The 23,876-nt window shown below is 40.7% G+C and overlaps 1 protein-coding gene across 5 annotated transcripts in view; it reads right to left on the bottom strand.

The window, feature by feature from the left end:
* PCYT1B (phosphate cytidylyltransferase 1, choline, beta) overlaps positions 1-23,876 on the bottom strand; it is a 114,425-nt gene that overhangs the window by 37,742 nt on the left and 52,807 nt on the right. For all 5 annotated transcript variants that reach the window (XM_003917515.4, XM_003917514.4, XM_009197351.4 and 2 more), the window contains exons 2-3: positions 22,674-22,773; positions 11,345-11,461 (exon numbers count right to left, since the gene is read on the bottom strand). In XM_003917515.4, the coding sequence (XP_003917564.1) occupies positions 11,345-11,461; positions 22,674-22,773 (217 nt within the window). The remainder of the gene's footprint in view (positions 1-11,344; positions 11,462-22,673; positions 22,774-23,876) is intronic.

Here is a 23,876-nt window from a genome sequence, read left to right as displayed (position 1 = left end):
ACTGGCTACATGCTTAAAAAATTAGAAGTGCAGGTATTGGGCTGGGTGCGGTGGCTCATGCCTGTAATCCCAGCACTTTGGGAGGCTGAGGTGGGCAGATCACTTGAAGTAAGTAGTTCGAGACCATCCTGGCCAACATGGTGAAACCCTGTCTCTACTAAAAACAGAAAAATTAACCAGGTGTGGTGGTGCATGCTTGTAATCCCAGTTACTGGGGTGGCTGAGGTGGGAGGATTGCTTGAACTCAGGAGGTAGAGGTTGCAGTGAACCAAGATCATGTTACTGCACTCCAGCCTGGGCAACAGAGTGAGACTCCATCTCAAAAAGCAGGTAGGTTAGGTATAGGAGTGTGCAGGTGTTATAATCATAGTGCAAAACCATGACAATTGTGGTGTCTTTTACTGCCTAAGGTTGAGAAATAGACTATAGTACCTCCAGTTATCACAGTTTCTGGTCCTTTAATAAATGATTTCTGACAAATACCTACTATTTCTACCAAATACCTGTCCCTATACTTGCCCTGACCAAAGTGGTTTCATGAGTGAAGTCTTCACTCCACCCAGGGGAACTCCTATACCTAACCTACCTGCATATGTAAAGGGGACCCTAGTTAATATGGCAGATCCATTTAACTCACTGTAAGCATTTTACATGTTGACCACACATACAGTTATCAAGAACCAGCCTTTCAACCAACAACACAGAACATCTATTCTTGAAGAGCTCCCTAACTTTCCTCAGTATAGAATTGTCTGCCATTAAGTTGGTTGGTTTGTCATACTCCAGAAAGATAGTCTAAGATAAAAGTCTCCTTAAACTAGGATACATATACCCTCATGGACACACAAAGACTTTTCTTTTCTTTTCTTTTTTTGAGATGGAGTCTCACTCTGTTGCCCAGGCTGGAGTGCAGTGGTGCGATCTCAGCTCACTGCAACCTCCACCTCCCAGGTTCAAGCAATTCTCCTGCCTCAGCCTCCCAAGTAACTGGGATTACAGGCATGTGCCACCACACCTGGCTAATTTTTGTATTTCTAGTAGAGATGGGGTTTCACCACGTTGGTCAGGCTGGTCTCGAACTCCTGACCTCATGATCCGCCCATTTGGCCTCCCAAAATGCTGGATTACAGGTGTGAGCCACCTCACCCAGCCACAAAGACTTTTCAAAAGGTACCCATGAACAGGTAGTTTTAAATCAATCAATGTCCAGATTCAACTTCCAATGGTTCACTTTCCTAATATTAACTAGGTCAAGAAAGTCTCTGGGTCCAAAGCCATGCTTATTCCACTTTACAAAAGAAAGGCACCACCCAAACCTTAATGTGTTGCATTGGAATGGGTGGAGGGCGATTTAGCCTTCAGGGCAAACCAAATGGAAATCTCAGTTAGTGACCATTCAAAGCACCATGAACCTATGAAAGCTTCCTGTCTTTCCCTGTCTTACACACATTTCTGTTACAGGTGAAGCCTAGTGTTAGAAACTCAATATGGTAGAGTGGAGAATAATGCAAATTTTTGCCTAACAACTTTGCCTCTTCTTCTCCCAGCTATTGTCAAAGAACACATGGATCTTTAGGGATAAGGCCCAAGAACTCAAAGCAAAAGGAGCATTGGAAAGAAATATTGAATGCTTAAAAAAATGGCTTTTTCATGTAGTTAAGGGTAAGCATTTTTTCAGCTATTCTTAACACTTGTATTGAATCCTAAAAATGGCTTTTCTCTTGTAGTTAAGAGTAAGCATTTTTTTCCAGCTATTTACTTTAAAATCACTTCAATAAACCAAAGCTATATAGGCTGGTACTGCTGCTTCTTAGAAATGTGACTAGAATATTTTCTAGAATTATCAAATTTTTTGAGATACATTGGAATAGATACATGGGTAAAACATTCACATAATTTTTTATAGACTTCATATGCATTATTTAAAAAGGAAGTTAAAAACCTGCGTTATCAACTTACATCATAAAATATTTATTCTATTTACAAGTCATCCTAATTCATCTCATTCTCTATGTTTATTTTCTACCTCTTTATAACAAAAAATCAAATTATTATCTGCCTCCAGATCAATTACTTTTAAATAATATATGCCCCCTTTCTATCTTTAAATATATAGGAAAAGTTTAGTCATAGTATCTACTAAAGATAACTATTTCTGTTTTTCGTATTTATTTGATGATTTCCAAAAGGCAAACACTACAATTTGATACACACACACACACACACACACATACACACACGTGCCAATATTTAGAGAAGGAATAACATGCCTTTTAAAAATCATATGCTTCTTCCTATAAATATCACATAATTTTATCTGTAAATTACATTGCATTACTACAAATTAAGTGAATTGATTTACTGTCTTGTCTTGTTTATAACTTATTATATTAGATCTACATTATTTTAATCTTGACTGATTTTATTTTACACAATCCATTCTATCATTTATTTCCCAGTGTTTTTTATAAAGCTTCTTGAAATACATTAATACATTTGAACTGAAAATACATTAATACATTTGAACTGAAAATACATTAATGCATTTGAATTGAAAAGACATTTTCTTGGTTTGTAGGTTTTTAGTAGGTTTGACAATGAGGACTGGTTTTGTGAATTCTGTTGGATGGTGTTTTCTGCAAAGTTAGTAATCTAAAACTGTAGCCCTGAGATTTTGTTTTTTAAAAAGGTTGTAAGCAAACGATAAAAACATTTTATCAAAAATTACTTGATTGGCAATGGCATAATTAAATTACTAATATTACCATTTCCCCAACCCTTTCTGGCTATATCTAGTTGAATAAGTTGCTTTCAAGTAAAACAATAAGGGATATAATTAAGAGTCATTTAATAAGTCTTGATACAGCCTTTTGTTAGAATTCCCAGAAAGAGAAAAAGCAAATGATTCTAATAGCTTGGCAACAAATCCTTTTGCAGGTCAGGTCATTTCTAATCCATTGCTTGCAACAAATTTGAAGGAGGATCTTAACAAATTGTCACTCGATAGACCATTAAAATTACTTTTGATGGCAATAATAGTAATAAATTATGTTGTTATTTTTGGTAAATAACTCAAAAGTTCAAAGAATTGAGTGGCATCACTGTAACAAACTCCTTCCATTCTATCTACACATTTGCATGGACAACATATTTCAGCACTTATAACTATAACAAGTAAAATTGGGAAAAAATTGATGTTAATTTTAGCAGTAAGTTATATTCATCCATAAGTACATCTACAGGTACATACTATTCATCTCATTAAGAGATACATTGCTGTCCAAATTTATGTTTAGGTTATTAATTATTTATCAAAGTATATATAATGTGGTGCTTTGGTTAGTTATGCTCTAATTTATATACATATTTTTGTTTCAGAGAAGTATGATACAGTGATCGCTAAAAGATTTGCAAACATTAAAACATATCCCATTAGGAAAAATTATGGGAAAGAAGCAGAATAAAAATATAAGTTTGAGGAGAAAAAATGAAATGTATAAATATTTAAAAGTTAAAAAATAACTTGTTATATGTTTTGTAAATTTATGATGATGTTTCAAAGCATTACAGTATTTAGATGCCAATAGATGCATTAAAATGATTGGGTAACAATTTTGTTTTTTATTTATGTATTTATTTATTTATTGGAGACAGAGTCTTGCTGTGTCACCCAGGCTGGAGTCCAGTGGTGCAATCTCAGCTCATGGCAACCTCCGCTTCCTGGGTTCAAGCAATCCTCCTGCCTCAGCCTCCCGAGTAGCTGGAACTAGAGGTGCACGCCACCACGCCCGGCTAGTATTTTTGTATTTTTAGTAGAGATGGGGTTTCATCATGTTGGCCAGGCTGGTCTGGTCTCGAACTCTTGACCTCAAGTGATCCACCCATCTCGGCCTCCCAAAGTGCTGGGATGACAGGCATGAGCCATTGTGCCCGGCCCACAATTTTGTTTTAAAATGTCGATATTGAATTTCTGGTTTCCAGTCTGGTATGTAAGGAGCTTAAAAGTGGCCACTCGGTCCTGACAACAAGTAAAAATCGAACGAACTGACAAATCTACAACTCTTCTTAGATCCATCAGAGAACTGAGGTCACAGGGCAAACCACTACTCCCAAAATTGGAGAGAGTAACAGGCAGATAGAGAGAATATTAGCTTACTAAAGCAGAAACCCACAAGCAGAGCTACCTCCCCAGGAACCAGTGCTGGGATAGGAAAATTTAAACTGACAAATCGCTGGCACCTCAGTGTGGACAAAGTCTAAGAGTTCAAGAAGCCATGGGGACAAATACTTTTGTGACTTTTACCTCCAGGAGCTCAAGCAGGGCCTCAGAGTGACAGAGCAAGACCCTCTCTCTTAAAAAATACATAAAAATAAAAATAAAAGTGTATACGGAAAGGAAAAAGATCTAGAAAAACCAACTTGATATTGAAGGAGAAGAAAATGTCAGAAAACTGACACTATCTGACTTCAAAACTTACTATAAAGCTACAATAATCAAGACAGTGTGGTACTGGCAAAAAGAACAGACAAATACATCAATGGAACAGAAATAGACCCAGACAAATATATAGAGAACCAATCTTTGACAAAGGAGCAAAGGCAAGCAAACATAGACCTTTCAACAAATGGTGCTGGAACAAATGGACATTCACATGCAAAAAGAAAAAAAGAAAGAAAAAATTAACCTAGACATAAGCTTACATCCTTCACAAAAATCAAATGTAAATGCCAAACTATATGTAAATGTAAAATACCAAACTATAAAACGCTACAGAAGAAAACCCAGATTGGTTTCTTCTGGGTATGGTAATGACTTTTTAGATACAACACCAAAGGGATGAACCATGACAGAAACAATTGATAAGGTGGACTTCATTAAAATTAAAAACTCCTGTTCTGCAAGAGACTATGTTAGGAGAATGAGGAAACAAGGCATAGACTGGGGGCTGGGCACGGTGGCTCACGCCTGTAGTCCCAGCACTTTGGGAGGCCGAGGTGGGCGGATCACCTGAGATCAGGAGTTCAAGACTGGCCTGGCCAACATGGTGAAACTCCGTCTCTATTAAAAATACAAAAATTAGCCAGATGTGGTGGCACATGTCTGTAATCCCAGCTACTCGGGAGGCTGAGGCACAAGAATCGCTTGAACCTGGGAGGCAGAGGTTGCAGTAAGCCAAGGTCGTGCCACTGCACTTCAGCCCAGGCAACAGAGTGAAACTCTGTCTTGAAAAAAAAAAAAGACATAGACTGGGATAAATTATTTTAAAATGATACAACTGATAAAGGACTGTTACCCAAAATATACAAAGAACTCTAAAACTCAACAATAAGAAAACAAACAGCTGGATTTTTAAAACTGTGCTAAAGACCTTAACAGGTACCTCTCCAAAGAAGATCTACAGATGAACAGGAAGCACATGAAAAATGTTCAATATCATATGTCACTAGGAAATTGAAAATTAAAACAACCTACTACACACCTATTGGAATGGCAAAAATTGAAAACATTGATACCACCAAATGCTGGCAAGGACATGAAGCAATAGGAGCTCTCATTCATTGCTAGTAGGAATGTAAAATGGTACAGCCACTTCAATCTGCAGTCAAATGCTCTACCTCTGGGCTATACCCGCTCCTGGTACAGCCATTTTGGAAAACAGTTTGGCAGTTTCTTACAAAACTAAACATATTCCTACCATGCAATCTAGCAATCACACTCCTTGGTATTTATCCGAATGAACTGAAAATGTATGTCCATACAAAAACCTGCACACGGATGCTTATAGCAACTTTATTTATATTTTCCAAAATGTGGAAGCCACTAAGATGTCCTTTGGCAGATGAATGGATACACTGTGGTACCTCCAGACAATGGAACATTATTCAGCACCAAAAAGAAATGAGTTAGCAAGCCATGAAAAGACATTGAGGAACATTAATTGAATATTATGAAGTAAAATAAGCCCATCTGAAAAAGCTACATGCTGTATAATGCGAATTATATGATGTTCTACAAAAAGTAAACTATACTAAAAAGAACAGTGGTTGTCAGGGGTTACAGGGAGGAAGAGATGAATAGGTAGAGCATAGAGGAATTTTAGGGCAGTAAAAATATTATCTGTATGGTACTATCATTGTGGATACCTGTCATTATACAATGTATAGCTATGAGTTTGGACAATGTAAAATTTTATCCAAACCCATAGAAGGTATAACGTTAAGAGTGAACCCTAATGTAAACTATGGACTTTAGGTGATAACGATGTGTCAATGTAGGTTAATGGATTGTAACAAATGCATCAGGCTGGGGCAGGATATTCATAGCAGGGGAGGTTGTGCCTGTGCAGGAAAGGAGTATACAGGAATTCTATGTACTTTCCATTCAATTTTGCCGTGAACCTAAAATTTCTCTAAAAAATAAAGTTTATGAATTTGTAAAAAGGTTAATACTTACAATATTCCAGAAATTACATCTTTTATAACTACTTAAATTAAGAAGCAGATACCTAAATTTTATTTACTTATTTTATGTATTTATTTATTTGAGATGGCGTCGCGCTCTGTCACTCAGGCTAGAGTGCAGTGGTGCGATCTCGGCTCCCTGAAACCTCCACCTCCCAGGTTCAGCGATTCTCCTGCCTCAGCCTCCTGAGTAGCTGGGATTACAGGTGCCTGCCACCATACCTAGCTAGTTTTTGTATTTTTAGTAGAGACGGGGTTTCGTCATGTTGACCAGGCTGGTTTAGAACTCCTGACCTCTTGTGATCTGCCTGCCTCGGCCTCAAAAAGTGCCGGGATTACAGGCGGGAGCCACCACACCCAGCCTGATATCTAAATTTTAGACGTCTACTTTAAGCTGTATAAGAAGGTATACAGTTTTTTCAAAATTCCTTTAGAGATTGTGGGGAACAAAATTTCACGACTCCTAGTCTAAGACAGTGGTCCTCAACAAGGATTTCATCATCCTCTGGGAAGCATTTTGGAAATCTGTGGGCCATCTTCAGTTGTCATAATGGTTGGAGGCAGCTACCAGCATTTAGTGGGCAGGGGCCAATGAAGCTAGACATCTTGCAATGCATGTGGCAGCTCCACATGAGAATTTTCCCACATCCTGCAAGATTTCTGAAAGTCCCTGCATAATATTTAAAATTATTTGAGCTTGAGTGTGCTAGCTCATGCCTGTAGTCCCAGCATTTTGGGAGGCCTAGGCCAGAGGATCACTTGAGCCCAAGAGTTTGAGGCTGCAGTGAGCTGTCATCGCTCCACTGCACTTCAGCCTGGGAGACAGAGCAAGACGCTGTCTCTAAAAAAAAAAATGATTAAATAAAAAACTTAGAAAAATAGAATTATTGGAGTCTAGAATCTGCCTCTGTTTTGCATACAATCACAAAGTATTTCTGCAACAGTTATGATAGACACAGAATTTTAGAGGAAGGCAATTACTATGTACATCAAGGAAGATTGCACTTTGTTTTGTTTACAATTTTACCAAAAGGCATTCACCATTTGGGAAATCACACCCTGACAGCAATGCCACTCTTGGGATTTGAGCTCTTATACCATGCCCCCATAGCAGTCTGCCTATACACAGGAGGTTAGAGATTCCATTTAACAGACTTGGGATCAAATATTAAATTAATGGAGATATATGAAATATAGGATGTCACTGAATTTTTTTTTTTTTTTTTTTGAGACAGAATCTCACTCTGTGGTCCAGGCTGGAGTGCAGTGGCACGATCTCGGTTCACTGCAACCTCCACCTCCCAGGTTCAAGCGATCCTCCTGCCTCAGCCTCCTGAGTAGCTGGGGCTACAGGCGTGCACCACCATGCCAGGCTAATTTTTTGTTGGATTTTTAGTAGAGACGGGGTTTCACCACATTGGCCAGGCTGGTCTCAAACTCCTGACCTCAGATAATTCACCCACCTCAGCCTCCCAAAGTGCTGGGATTACAGGTGCGAGCCACTGCGCCCAGCCAGGATGTCACTGAATTTTATTAACAGAGTGGTTAGAAGATATTTCATAGTATTACCATTCGATTATTTTATGTGAGATAATAAGAATAAGAAATCTACAAAGAAAAGAACACACTGAAATTATTTAGTATTGTTTGTGTTGCCCATGGTTGGTGTTTTTCTTGTTTGTTTGTTTTAGAGATGAAGTCTCACTGTGTTGTGCAGGCTGGAGTGCAATAGCTATGTACAGGTACGATCATAGCTCACTATACCCTTGAACTCCTGGGCCCAGGTGATCCTCTTGCCTCAGTCTCCCGGGTAGCCGGCTCTACAGACATGCACCACCATGCCCAGCTTTCACTCTTACTCTGTCACTGTTCCCAGAAGTCTACGTACTATTTCTTTATAGCTTCATGTTGTATTGTTTTATTTTCTTTCTGTACTCCAGTCCCTGTCACTTACCAAAGGATACAGTCTTGTGGTCATCCTAGTAGTTCAATATGCCCTTGGCTTCTACAACCCATGTAATAGCCATTGAGGGAATATCTGAATTTCTTTGTATACCTGCTATAGAGGACATTGTTCTTTGGATTACTCAATGCCCCTTACACAGTGACCCTCTGAAACAGTTATCTCAGAACTCAGGCAGGAAAAACTAGTTCTTCCTGATGGCACAATTCAGCTTCTAGATTTTGAGAGTGATAGAATGACTGTGTAGCTCCCTTTGCTATAGCTGCTAAAAAGTCCAGGATTTCTTACTGACATTTTTCTCCTTTTATTCTGCTTTATTTCCTGGCTTCTGCCCATATTAATTTCTCTGAGTATTGAATCATCTATGCTTTTAGGGAAAGCCTCCTTAAGATACACAAATCAAAAAACTAACACGTCATCATATCTTCTCTGCTTGCCCCACACTGTCGTCTTGCCTGGTGAGAACCCTGCACAAGGAAGACCGGATGTTCTGGCTTTTGAGTGCTTTTATTTCATTCAGGTCTCTGCACAAATGTCACCTCCTCAGAGAGGTCTTCCCTGACCTTTATACCTAAAACATCCCTCCTTCCTCCACCCAGTCACTCTTTTCTCTTATCCTATATTTCTTCATAGTACCACTACTACATATTTACCTGTTTAGTGGGCAATGACTGCCTTTCCCTCAGACTCCAAGTTCTCTGAGGACATAGAGAGTCTATTTTGTTCATGGCCACAACCCCAGTGTATAGAAAAATGCCTGGCACATAGTAAGAGTTCAATAAAGAGTTGTTAGATGAAGGGGCCGGGAGTGGTGGCTCATGCCTGTAATCCTAGCATTTTGGGAGGCTAAGGCAGGTGGATTACCTAAGGCCAGGAGTTTGAGACCAGCCTGGCCAACATGATGAAACACCGTCTCTACTAAAAATACAAAAAATTAGCCAGGCATGGTGGCGTGTGCCTGTAATCCAGCACTTTGGGAGGCCGAGGCAGGTGGATCATGAGGTCAGGAGTTCAAGACCAGCCTGACCAACATGGTGAAACCCCGTCTCTACTAAAAATACAAAAATTAGCCAGTCATGGTGGCACGTGCCTATAATCCCAGCTACTTGGGAAGCTGAGGCAGGAGAATCACTCGAACCTGGAAGGCAGAGGTTGCAGTGAGCCGAGATCGTGCCATTGCACTCCAGCCTGGGTGACAGAGCAAGACTCCATCTCAAAAAAAAAAAAAAAAAAAAAAAAAGTTGTTGAATGAAGAAATCATTCAGTGAATCAGTTAAATCACTGTTGCCTAACGACCTAGAGAGCTACTGATATTGACTGACTGCCTTCTCCAATTTACAAGAACATACTGAAAGCTACACATTTCCTTTGATCTTACCTTGGTTGTGATAACACAGGGCCACAGCTAGTGTTCCTGTTAACTGTGACACATACCTAACCACCTCCAAACTTAGGCCACCCAAATGACCAAAGCCCAAACACTGCAGAGGTCTCTCCAGGGCCCCAGTAGCCTAGGACCAGACTCCAGGTGGTAGTGCTCTCTCAAGAAATGGTTTTCAGGGTAAAGGGAGGTAAGCAAGGGTTGGGTTCTCTGCCTGTTTTGGGTTCCCTCTGCATGACTTGCCCAGTAACTGTTGCCTTTCACCATTTCTTCCTTCTGGAAAGAACTCCATTCAGTGGTCCTGTGGTCACCATCCTTGGCAAAATCTGCAGAAGAGTTCCTCTTAAATGTCCAACAAGTGGTTTTTGGCTGGGCATGGTGGCTCACGCCTGTAATGCCAGCACTTTGGGAGGCTGAGGCAGGTGGATCACCTGAGGTCAGGAGTTCAAGACCAGCCTGGACAACATGGTGAAACCCCATCTCTACTAAAACTATAAAAAAAAAAAAAATTAGCTGGGTTTGGTGGTGCGTGCCTGTAATCCCAGCTACTCAGGAAGCTGAGGTGGGAGAATTGCTTGAACCCAGGAGGTGGAGGTTGCGGTGAGTCAAGATTGCGCCACTGCACTCCAGTCTGGGTGACAGAGTGAGATTCCGCCTCAAACAAACAAACAAACAACAAGTGGTTTTTAATTGCAGAAGGTAACAAAATGCTTTAAAAAACAGTTATGTAGTCTCTTACCAGTACTTTTTTTTCTTCCAGTAGAGGTGTAAGATGTGATGGTGCCTAGTTTATATGCCACAAAAACTGATTACTCTGAATGAATATGCTCCTTCCAGAAGCTACACAAGTGAGATACAGGTCTTCCGAGTCAGGTACTGTCCGTTTTAGCCAAATTGAAATAGTTAGGCCTCCTGGAGGAGGAAAATTTCAATCCACATCCAACGATCCTTCTCTTTCCATGGACTCAGTGAGTAAATTGGTCCCTTCGTTGTGAACCAAGATTACCTCAGTATATAAATCTCCATGTCTTTAACACACTGCCACAAATTCAACTAAGTGGGGCTGTTACAAGCCACTAGTGTTAGCACAACATTGTCCTAAGTGCTGTGGGTCACATGAAAGAAATAGATAACGACCTTGTTTGTTCTTCATCATCCTAACTCCCTTCAGTTCTTTGAGATTTGAAATCAGAATAATATTGCTTCTCTTATCCCTCTAGAAAATTTTAGAAACATAATTTGGATCAAGCCTTAAACACTAGGAGAAAGGCACTAATGGAAAACATGAAGCATTTACCCTTAGTAGTACTATCAGCCCATCTCTCTCTGAGGATCAGGGTTATACAATCCCATGATGTAACTTCCCCTATGGTTTTTCAAACATCATTTTAAATTTCAGGCATTGAACAAGAGAGCCAGTATGGGCTGAATTGGAAGCATTAACAATGTGAGATTTTACTGATGGAACTGAAAGGGGCTCTTTTCAGAAAGCATATTATAAAAGAGTTTTCTAGACAAAAAGAAAATGCACTTCTTACCTCCTACCAACAAGTAGCTGTTGGGAAACAGTGTTTTTGCTTGCATAAGGGCCCTTGCGTGACCCGAGTGGAAGAGGTCAAATATTCCATCGGCGTATACTCTGACAGGCCTGTCAGCTGTGGGAGAAAGAAAACACTGTTAACAGAACTGCAGAATGAGGAATCTCAGCTACCTTCCATCAGTCATAAGAAACTTTCTGGATAAGACACAATCTCTACATACTATCAGTTTCACATCAGTGCATGAAACTAATTTTAAAGAGGTTCTTCTGAAGACATCAAAGCAGAGCAAAAACATAACAAAATTAAGATCAAACCAGGGAACACACATTTTTAGCCAACAGAAGAGACAAACACAGAGCACTGGGGAGTTGTCTTGACCCGGACTGGAGTCTAGGTGACTGAGCCAGCAGAGTCAGCCCAGCTGAGACACATAGGCAGGAGTAACTGAGGAGCTCAATGGAAACAGCAAATGGCTTCATCCTTGAGTCTGGCAATCCTGAATGAAGACCCCAAGTCCCTGTTCCCAAAGGCAATGATGTACTGGAATCTGCTCACATGGCTCACCTTACACCTTTCTTCCCAACTCCAAGTCACGTTGGTAGCCTGAAATCAGCCACGGTAGAATGCTTCCACGACAGAAATTGGCAAATGCTACAAATCAGGGCTTATTTCCTGCTGGAGGACCAGCTGTTAAACCTTTATCAGCATACCACTGCAAGGCCACTCCCTAACCTCTTTGGTATAATAAGAGATGAGGGACATACGCCTCAAAGGGAGGAAAGTCAGCATGTAATGTTGCATGTAGAAGTGGTGCTTAGGGCTGAAGATGAGCAACAAACACTATAGTCCCTCCTAGGGAGAAAGGCCAAAAGTGAAGAGGTCTCACAGACAGTGACATACAGTGCTTTAAAAAGTGCTGTTCCAAGAGGAAGAGGGACACACTTCAGTACAGCACCCCTGCGAACCAGGAGACTGGGATAACACTATTGCTCAGCCAGGCCAAAGACCCATCCCCTTCAAGTCAGAGAGAGAAATTGAGTATATACTTCCATCAATTTGGTAGACAAAGCAAGTCACAAAATTATTCTTTTTAGCTGGTTGGAGGAAGGACGTTGCAGCTCTATTATATCCCCATCCTGATAGTCTGGAAGATGCCTGCTACATTTATATAGAAAATTCTGTATATTTTGCCAACCTTGACACCTTTCTAGACTCTCAACAAAGGAACTAGAATGTGAAAATCCAAGAAGGGGATTCAAAAATGGATGACAGGAGAAAGAAGTAGTTTCTCATATCAAAGTGCATTTTAAGCACCCTTGTCACCTCTTCTCTATGGCTACAAACAACATAGAGATATTTTATTCTTGCAGTGAGAAGGAAAGAGACATATGTGGCCACAATAGTGTGTTGTTGTTGTTGTTGTTGTTGTTTTTCTTTCTTTTCTTTTCTTTTTTTTTTTTTTTTTTTTTTGAGACAGAGTCTTGCTCTGTCGCCCAGGCTGGAGTGCAATGGCGCGATCTTGGCTCACTGCAACCTCCACCTCCCGGGTTCAAGCAATTCTCTTGCCTCAGCCTCCTGAGTAGCTGGGATTACAGGCACTCAGCACCACACCCGGCTAATTTTTGTATTTTTAGTAGAGACGGGGTTTCACCATGGTGGCCAGGCTGGTCTTAAACTCCTGACCTTGTGATCCACCCACCTTAGCCTCCCAAAGTGCTGGGATTACAGGTGTGAGCTAATAATGTTCTTTAAAAAGAAATACAAGGACTATCAGTTAAATATGGTGAACTGAACACACAGATTATCTCTACTTTCTCCCAGAAACACCACAACAATTACTAAGAGTTAAAAGTTAAAGAGTTAAAAGTTAAAAGTTAAGTTAAAAAGATAGAATCCCCCCGAGGACAGAGAAAACAAGAAAGGCAATGTCAATGGATGAGAGACTTCAACAACATTATGGAAAGTTGATTGTCAAGTGTTGAGTGCCTACAGGGAATAAGAATCAGGGGTGAAGAAGGTAGAGAAAGGGACCACTAGTTTTCTTTATAAGCTAAGAGTACTACTGACTTTTGAAAATAGTCGGGCGTGGTGGCTCAAGCCTGTAATCCTCGCACTTTGGGAGGCTGAGGCGGGCAGATCACCTGAGGTCAGGAGTTCCAGACCAGCCTGGCCAACATGGTGAAACCCTGTTTCTACTAAAAATACAAAAATTAGCCAGATGTGGTGGTAGGCGCCTGCAATCCTTGCTACTTGGGAGGCTGAGGCAGTAGAATCACTTGAACTTGGGAGGCAGAGGTTGCAATGAGCTGAGATTGCGCCACTGTACTCCAGCCTGGGTGGCAGAGATAGACCTTGTCTCAAATAAAAAATATATATATATATATATATATATATATATATATATATGCATGTATTACATTGATGTTATAAAAATAAATTTTCTAAAAAGACAGAAATCAATGCCAACTTCTGTTGAATGATCTTTAAGACTTAGATTTAAAATTGTGATTATCTCTTGAGGCAATGCAACCTCATTAATTTGGAACATAAAGAAATGTTACATTAATAGATTCAGATGGTACAATGTTTCTAATAAATTAAATTTCTCTAATAAAAAAAGTTGAGAGACTTTATGTCAGATAGGGAATTGCAATTATTTCCAATTATACACAATTTTGAACAAACAGAATTGCCTTCATAGGATTATACTGTATTCTAAATAAGGCACAGTAAATAGAAAATGCTTTGAAATAACAAACTGTCTAATGAGGGAGCCTTGCTTTGAATGTTCTTATTCAATTTGAATTCAATTGAGGAAAATTTGTTTTAAGATATAAACCCCAGGGGAAAGCAGATGGCAGTTTTGTAAAACTTTTTGTTATTGATTCAGAGGTGATCAAGAGAAATGAATTCAGGAAGCAGGGAGGAAAGAAAAGTAAAGAAAGAAGATGCAATTACTGAGAAAAAAGGCCATTTAGTAAATCTGAAGAGTATTTACAAAGTTGATTTTGCAATAAGCTCACTTTTAAAAATTGTGGTGTGTCAGCAATTTCCAGACTGTGGGAAACTCTCCAGGACTCCCCTCCCCTGCCAAAAAAGGACCCTGATCTTTCATCTCTTCAACAAATAAACTTCAAGGCAAAAAAGAGAGAGAGAGAAAGAAAAAGAGAAACGAAAGGGGGATCTGCAGATTGAAAGAGATTTAAAAAACACATCATCCTACTGTAAAGTATGGACATTATTTGGATTGGGTTCAAACAAGCTATATATAAATGATGACATAAGATAATTAGAAATTGGAACACTGGATATTTGGTGATATCAAAGAATTATTGTTAATTTTTTCAGGTAAGATGATGATACAGTGATTATGTTTAATAAAACCAGAGTTCTTTTTTTCCAGACATATATACAGAATGCTAGGAAGTCTGGGATTTTGTTTCAAATCGTCCAAGAGGACAGAGTAGACGGAGGTGTGCATGGTGCAAGACTGGCCATGGGTTAGTGGTTGTTAGGTATGAGTGACAGGCACAGGAAGGTTCATTATACTGTTCTTCTACTGTGTGTGTTTGAAATACTCTATAATAAAGCTTTAAAAAAAACAGAGTATGGCTTTTTAGTTTGTATATTGATCTGTTTTAATCTTTTGTTTGAGATTCTGGATATGCTTTTAGGCATCTGGTGACTCTCCAGAGCATGTATGTGAGATACCACTGACCTGTGAAGCTGGAGGTTTGGCAATGACCAGAAGTCAATTGAAAACAAAAAAAGATGTCAGAGTACAACTATTCCGTGGCATGGTGGAGAGACATTAAGGTGGCTCCGAATGATCTCTGCCTCCTGGTGCTCATGCCTTTGTGTAATTCCCTCCCCTTGAAGTGTGTGTAGGACCTGTGCCTTGCTTCTAACCAGTAGAATATGGGAAAGGTGGTAGACGTTATTCCATGATTATGTTACATTATAAGACTCCATCTTGGCTGGGCGTGGTGGCTCACACTTGTAATCCCAGCACTTTGGGAGGCAGAGGCGGGTGGATCACCTGAGGTCAGAAGTTTGAGACCAGCCTGGCGAACATGGTGAAACCCTGTATCTACTAAAAATACAAAAAAAATTAGCCTGGCGTGGTGACGGACACTTGTAATTCTAGCTACTTGGGAAGCTGAGGCAGGAGAATCTCTCAAACCTGGGAGGCGGAGGTTGCAGTGAGCCGAGATCACACCACTGCATTCCAGCCTGGGCAACAAGAATGAAACTTTATCTCAAAAAAAAAAAAAAAAAAAAAAAAAAAAAAAGAGAGAGAGAAAAGAAAAGAAAAGAAAAAGAGTCCATCTTGCTAACAGACTCACTCTCTTTCTGCACTGGTGGCTTTGAAGAAGCAAGCTGCCATGTTGTGAAAGGGCCTATGGAGAGGGCCACATGGCAAGGACCTGCAGGTGGCCTCTAGGAGCTGAGGGTGGCCTCTGGTCGACAACTGGTAAGAAGCTGAGCCCTTGATCTTACAGTCACAAGGAAATAAATTCTGGTAACAACCTGAGTGAGCCTGGAAGCAGATCTAACACCAGTCAACCTCCAGATGAGAACTGAGCCTGGGGTGACACCTTAAATGCAGCCTGTGAGACTCATGACGTTTGCTCTTCAGAAGACATTTTTACAAAAATGAAAAGGTGAGTCATGGACTGGGAGAAAATATTTGTGAAATATAGGACTTGTATCTAGAATATATGAAGAACTCTCAAAACTCAGTAAGATGAACAACCCACCACTCAGTTAAATAAAGCAAAAATATTGAACAGACATTTCACCAAAGAAAATAAATACAAGGATGGCAAATAAACACAAAAGAAGATCCTCAATAACATTAGTCATTAGGGAAATACAAATGAAAACCACAATGAGATAACATTTCATACACACTAGAATGGCTAAAAAAATGTTTTTTAATTGACCATACCAAGTGATGGTGAGAATGCAGAGCAACTGGAACGCTAATAAACTGCAGATAGGAATTTAAAGTGGTACAATCGCTTTGGAAAGCAGTTTGGCAGTTGGTTAAAAAGTTAAACACACATCTGCCGTACAGCCAAACAGGAGGCAGTCACCAACCACGTTACGTTTAAATTCACACTATTGTGGGGTATGTTAGGCGTTTCTTGGTATTTACTTCAGATTCAAGCAACAATAAAAGGGTGATTGATCATCTTTGATTATGGCTATTAACAAGGCTTGGATTGTGGCTATTTTAAGGCATTTAAACTGTACCTTAGAAATACATACAATTCACAAAACATATGTATTTCGTTTAATCTTTGCATCAACCCTATGAGGTAGTCAGGTGAAAGTAGACTTATCATTTCATGGAGGGGCAAATGGAGGCTCAGCGAAGTTAAGCAGCTTATCGAATGTCATACAACCAATTTACCATGATATTTGAGTGCAAATCAAACTCACCACTCTTTCTTCTACCTTGTTGACACCTGCTAGAAAACTACATGCTGATATGAATTCTTGTCTTTAAAACAAAACAGAAACTATTATTAAACACCCAGTAATTATTGCAACTAGTACTGTTTTTTTGTACAACTGATGTGCGAAAAAGGTGGCACAAGTTAAGCTTTTAAAATCTTACAGTTACATACTTATTGTATATACTATTTAGTTTTATATAAACTTTGCAATTACCTTCTGCTTATCACTAGCCAGTGATACTAGCTAATGATACTATTTTCTGTAAATGATTGTGATTGATGTTTGCTTTTTAAAATACGTTAAAGTTTTAGAACAGAGAGTATATATAAAGAAAAAGTATTCAGTAAATTACATCACAGATGGTACATGAATAAGGCAGATTCATTAAGGCGGCTCTTGAAAAATGTAGTCAGGGAAATTCTACACACTGGAAACAGATAATACAAACTTCCTTTTTGAAAAGGAAAATAGAAAATCAGAACCGAGATTCCCTTTAAAAAAAGTCAGTTTAAGGCCGGGTACAGTGGCTCATGCCTGTAATCCCAGCACTTTGGGAAGCTAAGGTGGGTAGATGGCTCAAGCCCAGGAGTTTGAGACCAGCCTGGGCAACATAACGAAACCCCATCTCTACAAAACATACAAAAAATAGCCAGGCATGGTGGCACATGCCTGTGGTCCAAGCTACTTGGGAGGTTGAAGTGGGAGGATCAATCGCTTGAGCCTGGGAGGTTAAGACTGCAGTGAGCTGTGATCACACCACTGCATTCCAGCCTGGGTGACAGAGCGAGACCCTGTCTAAAAAAAAAAAGCAAAGCAAAGAAAAGAAAAGAAAGAAAGAAAAAGAAAAAGAAAAGAAAGGAAAACAGTTTTAATGAAAAGGAGCCTATGAAACAATCTCCCAGACTTTTCCTTTATGTCAAGACAGAGGATTGATTCTCCATGCATCGGAATACATACAGCACCGTGTATGCGCATAGCTCCACAGCTGGACTAGCTAAGACCAAAGGTGCCAATTCTGATTGCTTTTTCACTTTATTCTGCTCTTTCTCTTGAAGTTTCATCACCCTTGTGACCTCACAAACAAGGTCAAAAAGCTAAGAGGTATGGGCAGAGTTTGTCATTACCTCTTCTAGAATTTGTACCCCAGCCCCTGTTTGGGCAGTTCTAAATTTGTAAAACACATTTTAGGCGATTATATTATGTCAAAAAATATGGCTAGTGTAGGAGATGGTAAGAGAGTCCAGTTATAGCTATAATCTAGGCCAGGCACAGTGGCTCCTGCCTGTAATCCCAGTACTTTGGGAGGCTGAGATGGGCAGATCACTTGAGGCCAGGAGTTCAAGACCAGCCTGGTCAACGTGGCGAAAGCAGTTCCACTAAAAATACAAAAGAAAAAAAAAAAAACAAAAAACTATAATCTTGAAGAGCATTATCAAATACCAAATTCTGCTATGTTTGTCTTTTTTGAGGGCACGCTCAAGACAGTGCCACAAACAGGTAAATTGCTTACGACTCTTGAAACCAAACCCTTCTTGAAACTCTTGAAAGCAAACCCTTCTTGAAATTCTTGACCAAACCCTTCAAAAAAGTAACGTTTTTCTTCTTTTCTTAAATGGTAATCAAACAGCAAGATTCTTAAAAATTCTCTGAACTTTTCTGCTAACAGTACAATGCTCCAACAATTACGATATTGGATAATCTCCCTGCCACTCCTTCTAACCACTGCCAACAGTTGCTCTTATGCAGTGGTACTCAAAGTGTGGTCCCAGGACTAGTGGCAGCAGCAGCATCACCTGGGAACACACCACCACGCCAGGCTAATTTTTGTATTTTTAGTAGACATAGGGTTTCACCATGTTGGCCAGGCTGGTCTTGAACTCCTGACCTCAAGTGATCTGCTCGCATCGGCCTCCCAAAGTGCTGGGATTACAGGCATGAGCCACCGCACCCGGCCTGATATTTGAAGTTCTAAATAAAGAAATTTCCAACAGAAGTACCCTGGCTAGGTACTCATCAACATCACGGATTTTCTTATATAATTTCCCAGAGTTATCACCTAAGGTTAGGGGGCAGAATTTCTCTTCTAAAGATCAGGAGTTCATCTTTGTTCCATCTCACTCCCCCTCTAATGACCTGTATTCCACAGAATCCACCACACGGTTATTTCAAAATACACCACCATCTTATTACTGCTTAAACTGCTTGGCAGTAGGCAACGCACAGGTGCCCAATTTCACCCAGTTAGCTTGATACCAGCTCAAAATACCAGAACAAACTCTCTCTGCTTCTATTTCCAGAGGAAGAACTACTTCTCTTGTCCCAAACTGTCTTTCTTTTTTTTTTTTTTTTTGAGATGGAATTTCATTCTTGTTGCCCAGGCTAGAGTACAGCGGCTCAATCTCAGCTCACTGCAACCTCTGCCTCCCAGATTCAAGCAATTCTCCTGCCTCAGCCTCCCAAGTAGCTGGGACTACAGACATGCACCACCACACCTGGCTAATTTTATATTTTTAGTAGAAACAGGGTTTCATCATGTTGGCCAAGGTGGTCTCAAACTCCTGACTTCAGGTGATTCGCTTGCCTCCAAATTTTCATTCATTCACTCACAAAATATTTATTGAGCACACAGTATGCAACAAGTGTTTCTCTAGATACTGATAAAACAGTAGTGAGCATGGCATAGTCCTGCCACTACAGAAGATCACAGCTACTGTCTGTCTGAGCATGTTTTCACTTAGCTCCATGGCCTGCTGTGGACCATGATTCATAAGAGAGTTTGTTGCGGTAGGCAAAGCAGGGGTTTGAGGCGAAGTGGACTTGGGGGTCAAGTCCCAGCTCTACCCAGTCAGCTAGGACATCTGACAAGTTACTTTTCAGTTCTGTAAGTCTCCTTTGCCTCCTCTTCAGAAAGGATACAATAATAGTTATCTCATATGGTCTTTGCAAAGAATACACAGCATCACATTGAGCAGATATATACAGATATATAGTAAGTTCTACTTCCCTTTCCCTTCCCTAGAAAGGTAGAGGCCCTTTCAGTTTGGGCCTGATGCTCATCCTTTAACTTTAGGTGAAGTCTGTTTTCTTCATGACCACCTGGACTTTTTTTTTTTTGAAACGGAGTCTTGCACTATTGCCTAGGCTGGAGTGCAGTGGTGCGATCTCGGCTCACTGCAACCTCTGCCTCCCGGGTTCAAGCGCTTCTCCTGCCTCAGACTCCTGAGTAGCTGGGATTACAGGCATGTGCCACCATGCCTGGCTAATTTTTTGTATTTTTAGTAGAGACGAGGTTTCACCATGTTGGCCAGGCTGGTCTCTAACTCCTGACCTCAGGCGATCTGCCCACCTCGGCCTCCCAAAGTACTAGAGTTACAGGCATGAGCCACCATGCCTGGCTGGCCACCTGGACTTTTCTTTGGCATCCCTTGGATATATTGCTTGGTTGGTATTTCTGTGTGTGGTCTCCAGACCACTAACTTTAGAATCACCCTGACTGTCTGTTTAAAATGCAGATGCCTTGCCTGGGCCCATCCCAGATTTGGGAAGAAGGGAATGAAACAGGAAATCTACTTGTTTAACAAGCTTACCAGGTGATTCTTTGTACACTGAAGCCTGGGAACAACAGCTTTGGCTGCTCTGTACTACCTCCCCAACCTTGTTTTGCCTTTTTCAAAAGCAACTCACACAAAAGCTTCCTAACTCTGCCTACTCTGCTTCTCACTTCACTCTATTGAAGGCTATTCTTATAGGAAGCACAGTGTCATGGTTGAGAGGTCAAGCTCTAAGACAAATAGGTTTGAGACCAAATCCCAACTTTACCACTTACCAATGGTTCTCCCAGTGTGATCCCTGGAGCAGTAGCATCACCTGGAAACTTGTTAGAGATGTAACTTCTTGGGCCCCACCCTAGTTGGACCGAATCAGAAACTCTAGGAGTGGAGCCCACCCATTTGGGTTTTAAGAAGCCCTCCAGCAGATTCTAATGCAGGCTCCAGTGTGAACCACTGCCATTTACTAGTGAATGACCTTGTGCAGATTCACAACTTCTCTAAGCCTTCATTTCCTCCTCTGTGAAATACTAAAACTACTAATCACACAGAGTTGTGATAGTGAAATGACATGATACATATAAAGACCTTAGTGCACAGTAAGTACTTAATAAATATCCATTATTATTATTAGGCAAACTGTTCTTCATTCCATGGATTCTTTCAAGTTTGGGGGGTTTGTTTTTTTTTTTTTGTTTGTTTGTTTTTTTGTTTTTTTGCAGCGGCAACTAGAAACCATTGAGTTATGCCATGTTCTTTTTATTTTATTTTATTATTATTTTTTGAGACAGAGCCTCACTCTGTCACCCAGGCTGGAGCGCATTGGTGCGATCTCAGCTCACTGCAACCTCCACCTTCTTGGTTCAAGTGATTCTCTCACCTCTGCCTCCCAAGCAGCTGGGATTACAGGTGCCTGCCATCATGCCTGGCTAATTTTTGTATTTTTAGTAGAGATGGGGTTTCACCATGTTGGCCAGGCTGGTCTCGAACTCCTGACCTCAAGTGATCTGCCTGCCTCAGCCTCCCAAAGTGCTGGGATTACAGGCGTGAGCCACCGCACCTGGCCGAGTTATGCCATGTTAAATGGCTTAAAGTTTACCTGTTCAACTAGTCTTGTTTGTCACCCCATCCCAATCAACTAAAACAACACTCACTTACTCCTACACAGCTCTCTATTTCTGGGTCTTCACTATTCCCCTTCTACCTGCCTGCAGTAGCTTTGCATCTTCTGCCTACAGAGTCCAAATCTTACTTCTCTTAAAAGGTCTGTTCTGCTTCCTCCCGGAAGTCTTGCCTGATCACTTAGGCCAAATGAATCTGCCATTCTCTAAGAATCAATTATCATCTGTGTTGCAGGTTTTAACGCCTAAGCACCTGCATACATGCTATTAATGTTTTTTATTTCACATCTAGTTGTCTTGTCTCCTGAAAAACAGATGGTACCTTATAATTCTTTCCAAATCTCTTCCCTATCCATCCTCTGGCACAATGCTAAAGGGATGAATGAATGAACAAACTTCTATAGCACACCCCACTCTTTTTAAGGCACACTTGAAAGTTTTTTAAAAAAATGCATACTTTAAAGAATGGTAATAATTATAGTAGCTTAGGTTTGTATATGCCTTCATGGTTTTAAAAATGCTTTGGAACTTTCAACGAATCTAGTTATCACAGAAACCTTGTGAGGTAGGTATTGTTGTCCCTGTTTTGAGGAAACAGATTGAGATCTTTCTAGTGATTTGCCCAAGGCTGTAGAACTAACAAGTGATAAAGCCGGGGCTCAAACTCCCCGTATTCTGATGCATATTTTTCTTGGCTCCTTTGGTTGGTCTGGTTTATCACTGCTAGTGTTTACCCTTCTTTACCCTTGCACTGTGTTATAATCTCTAAGTTCAACTCTCTGCTTGAAAGCAAGTGCTGCTCCTTAATGATGGGCCTTTCTGATACGTTTTTTTTTTTTTTTTTTTGAGATGGAGTCTTGCTCTGTCGCCCAGGCTGGAGTGCAGTGGCACAATCTTGGCTCACTGCAATTGCCACCTCCCGGGTTCAAGCGGTCCTCCCACCTCAGCCTCCCAAAGTGAGTAGCTGGTACTACAGGCGTGCGCCACCACACCTGGCTAATTTTTGTATTTTTAGTAGAGATGGGGTTTCAGCATGTTGGCCAGGCTGGTCTCGAACTCCTGACCTCAAGGTGATCCACCCACCTCAGTCACCCAAAGTGCTGGGATCACAGGCATGACGCTCTCGGCCCCTTTCTGATACTTTAAATGTCAATACAGGACCCATTTGAGAAAAAAAAGGTACAGCCTCACCTGGTGTTCCTAAGCGGGCCTGAGCAATGGTCAGTTTTTCATGGGGTGCTCGACACTGGCAGTTGGTTTCATCAGCAAATGGGGCAGGTGCGGTCAGGGTCTAGAAGGGAGAAAAAGAAAGGGAATACAGTCTGACGAACTTTCCTTTGGCACTAACTTGCTCTGAAGTTTTATTCCTGTTGGCTACACAGGTGTGATTAAGATGTCAAATATATCCACTGAGTCTTTCAGAGCAATACTGTACTGTTAGACATAAAAATAGGGCATCATCACTGAAACCTTTTTGTATGTTTTTTACGGACGCTTCAGAAATAACAAAAGCTCTTCAGTGTCTATAGTATGCCAGGTACTAGATGAGATACTCTGCTGTTATCTCTTTTAGGTTTCACAGCCCCCTGTGATGAATAGATACTTCTATCCTTCTAGAGCATAGGATAATACTATCCCTATTTCACAAAAAGGAAACTGAGGCTCATTAGGGTTAAGAAATATGCCAAGTCATGCCCTTGGAAAGTCACAATGCCCAGCTTCGAACATTTCACAACCAACGAGGGCAGTCTTCAAACATTTAGACTCACCCACACCCAGGAGACTCGGCTGGAAAGAATGCCATACTCAGAAGCGTGGTGCGACATCTCCTATATTTCACACACACCAGCTTGGACAATGACAAACTCTGATGTCTCTTTCAATGCAAAGGCCAAAGCTGTTATCTGAGCCTTGGGAAGGCTTAAAAGCTCAGTAATTCGGGCAGGCTGCAGATGACTGCTACTGTGGTAGCTTCAACAGCGACCAGCGGCTAGAGGCCCCGCCCCAGGCAGCTCGGACTGGGGCTCTGGGGAACGCTGTGAGAAAGATGTAGTCACTTGGAAGCCTGCCCAGAAAGTGGCCCTGCATTTTTTAGCCAGCCTCTTAAAATGAAAACCTCACTCTCTCCAGACAAAGCAAGCGGTGTTTTTGTAAACAAGGCAAATGCAATCCAGAGTTGTCCATTCGTAGTCTTTGAACTGTGCTGTGATCGCAGTCACCACTACATCATCTGTGTAATTTTTAAAGCTAAAGTGGATTAGTCACAGTAAACATTATTCACAGCGCTGCATCAATTGTTTCTTAGAGATGGAGACAGGTTAAGATGTGTTCCTTAACCTGGGGACACTAGACTGAAGAATGATCTATACATTTGGACAGGGGCTGTGACTCACT

Source organism: Papio anubis, chromosome X (genome assembly GCF_008728515.1).
Source record: "Papio anubis isolate 15944 chromosome X, Panubis1.0, whole genome shotgun sequence".
In the NCBI taxonomy this organism is placed as follows: Eukaryota; Metazoa; Chordata; class Mammalia; order Primates; family Cercopithecidae; genus Papio; species Papio anubis.
The sequence above is the reverse complement of the archived record's forward strand: the minus strand, read 5'-3'. Positions and strand labels throughout refer to the sequence as shown.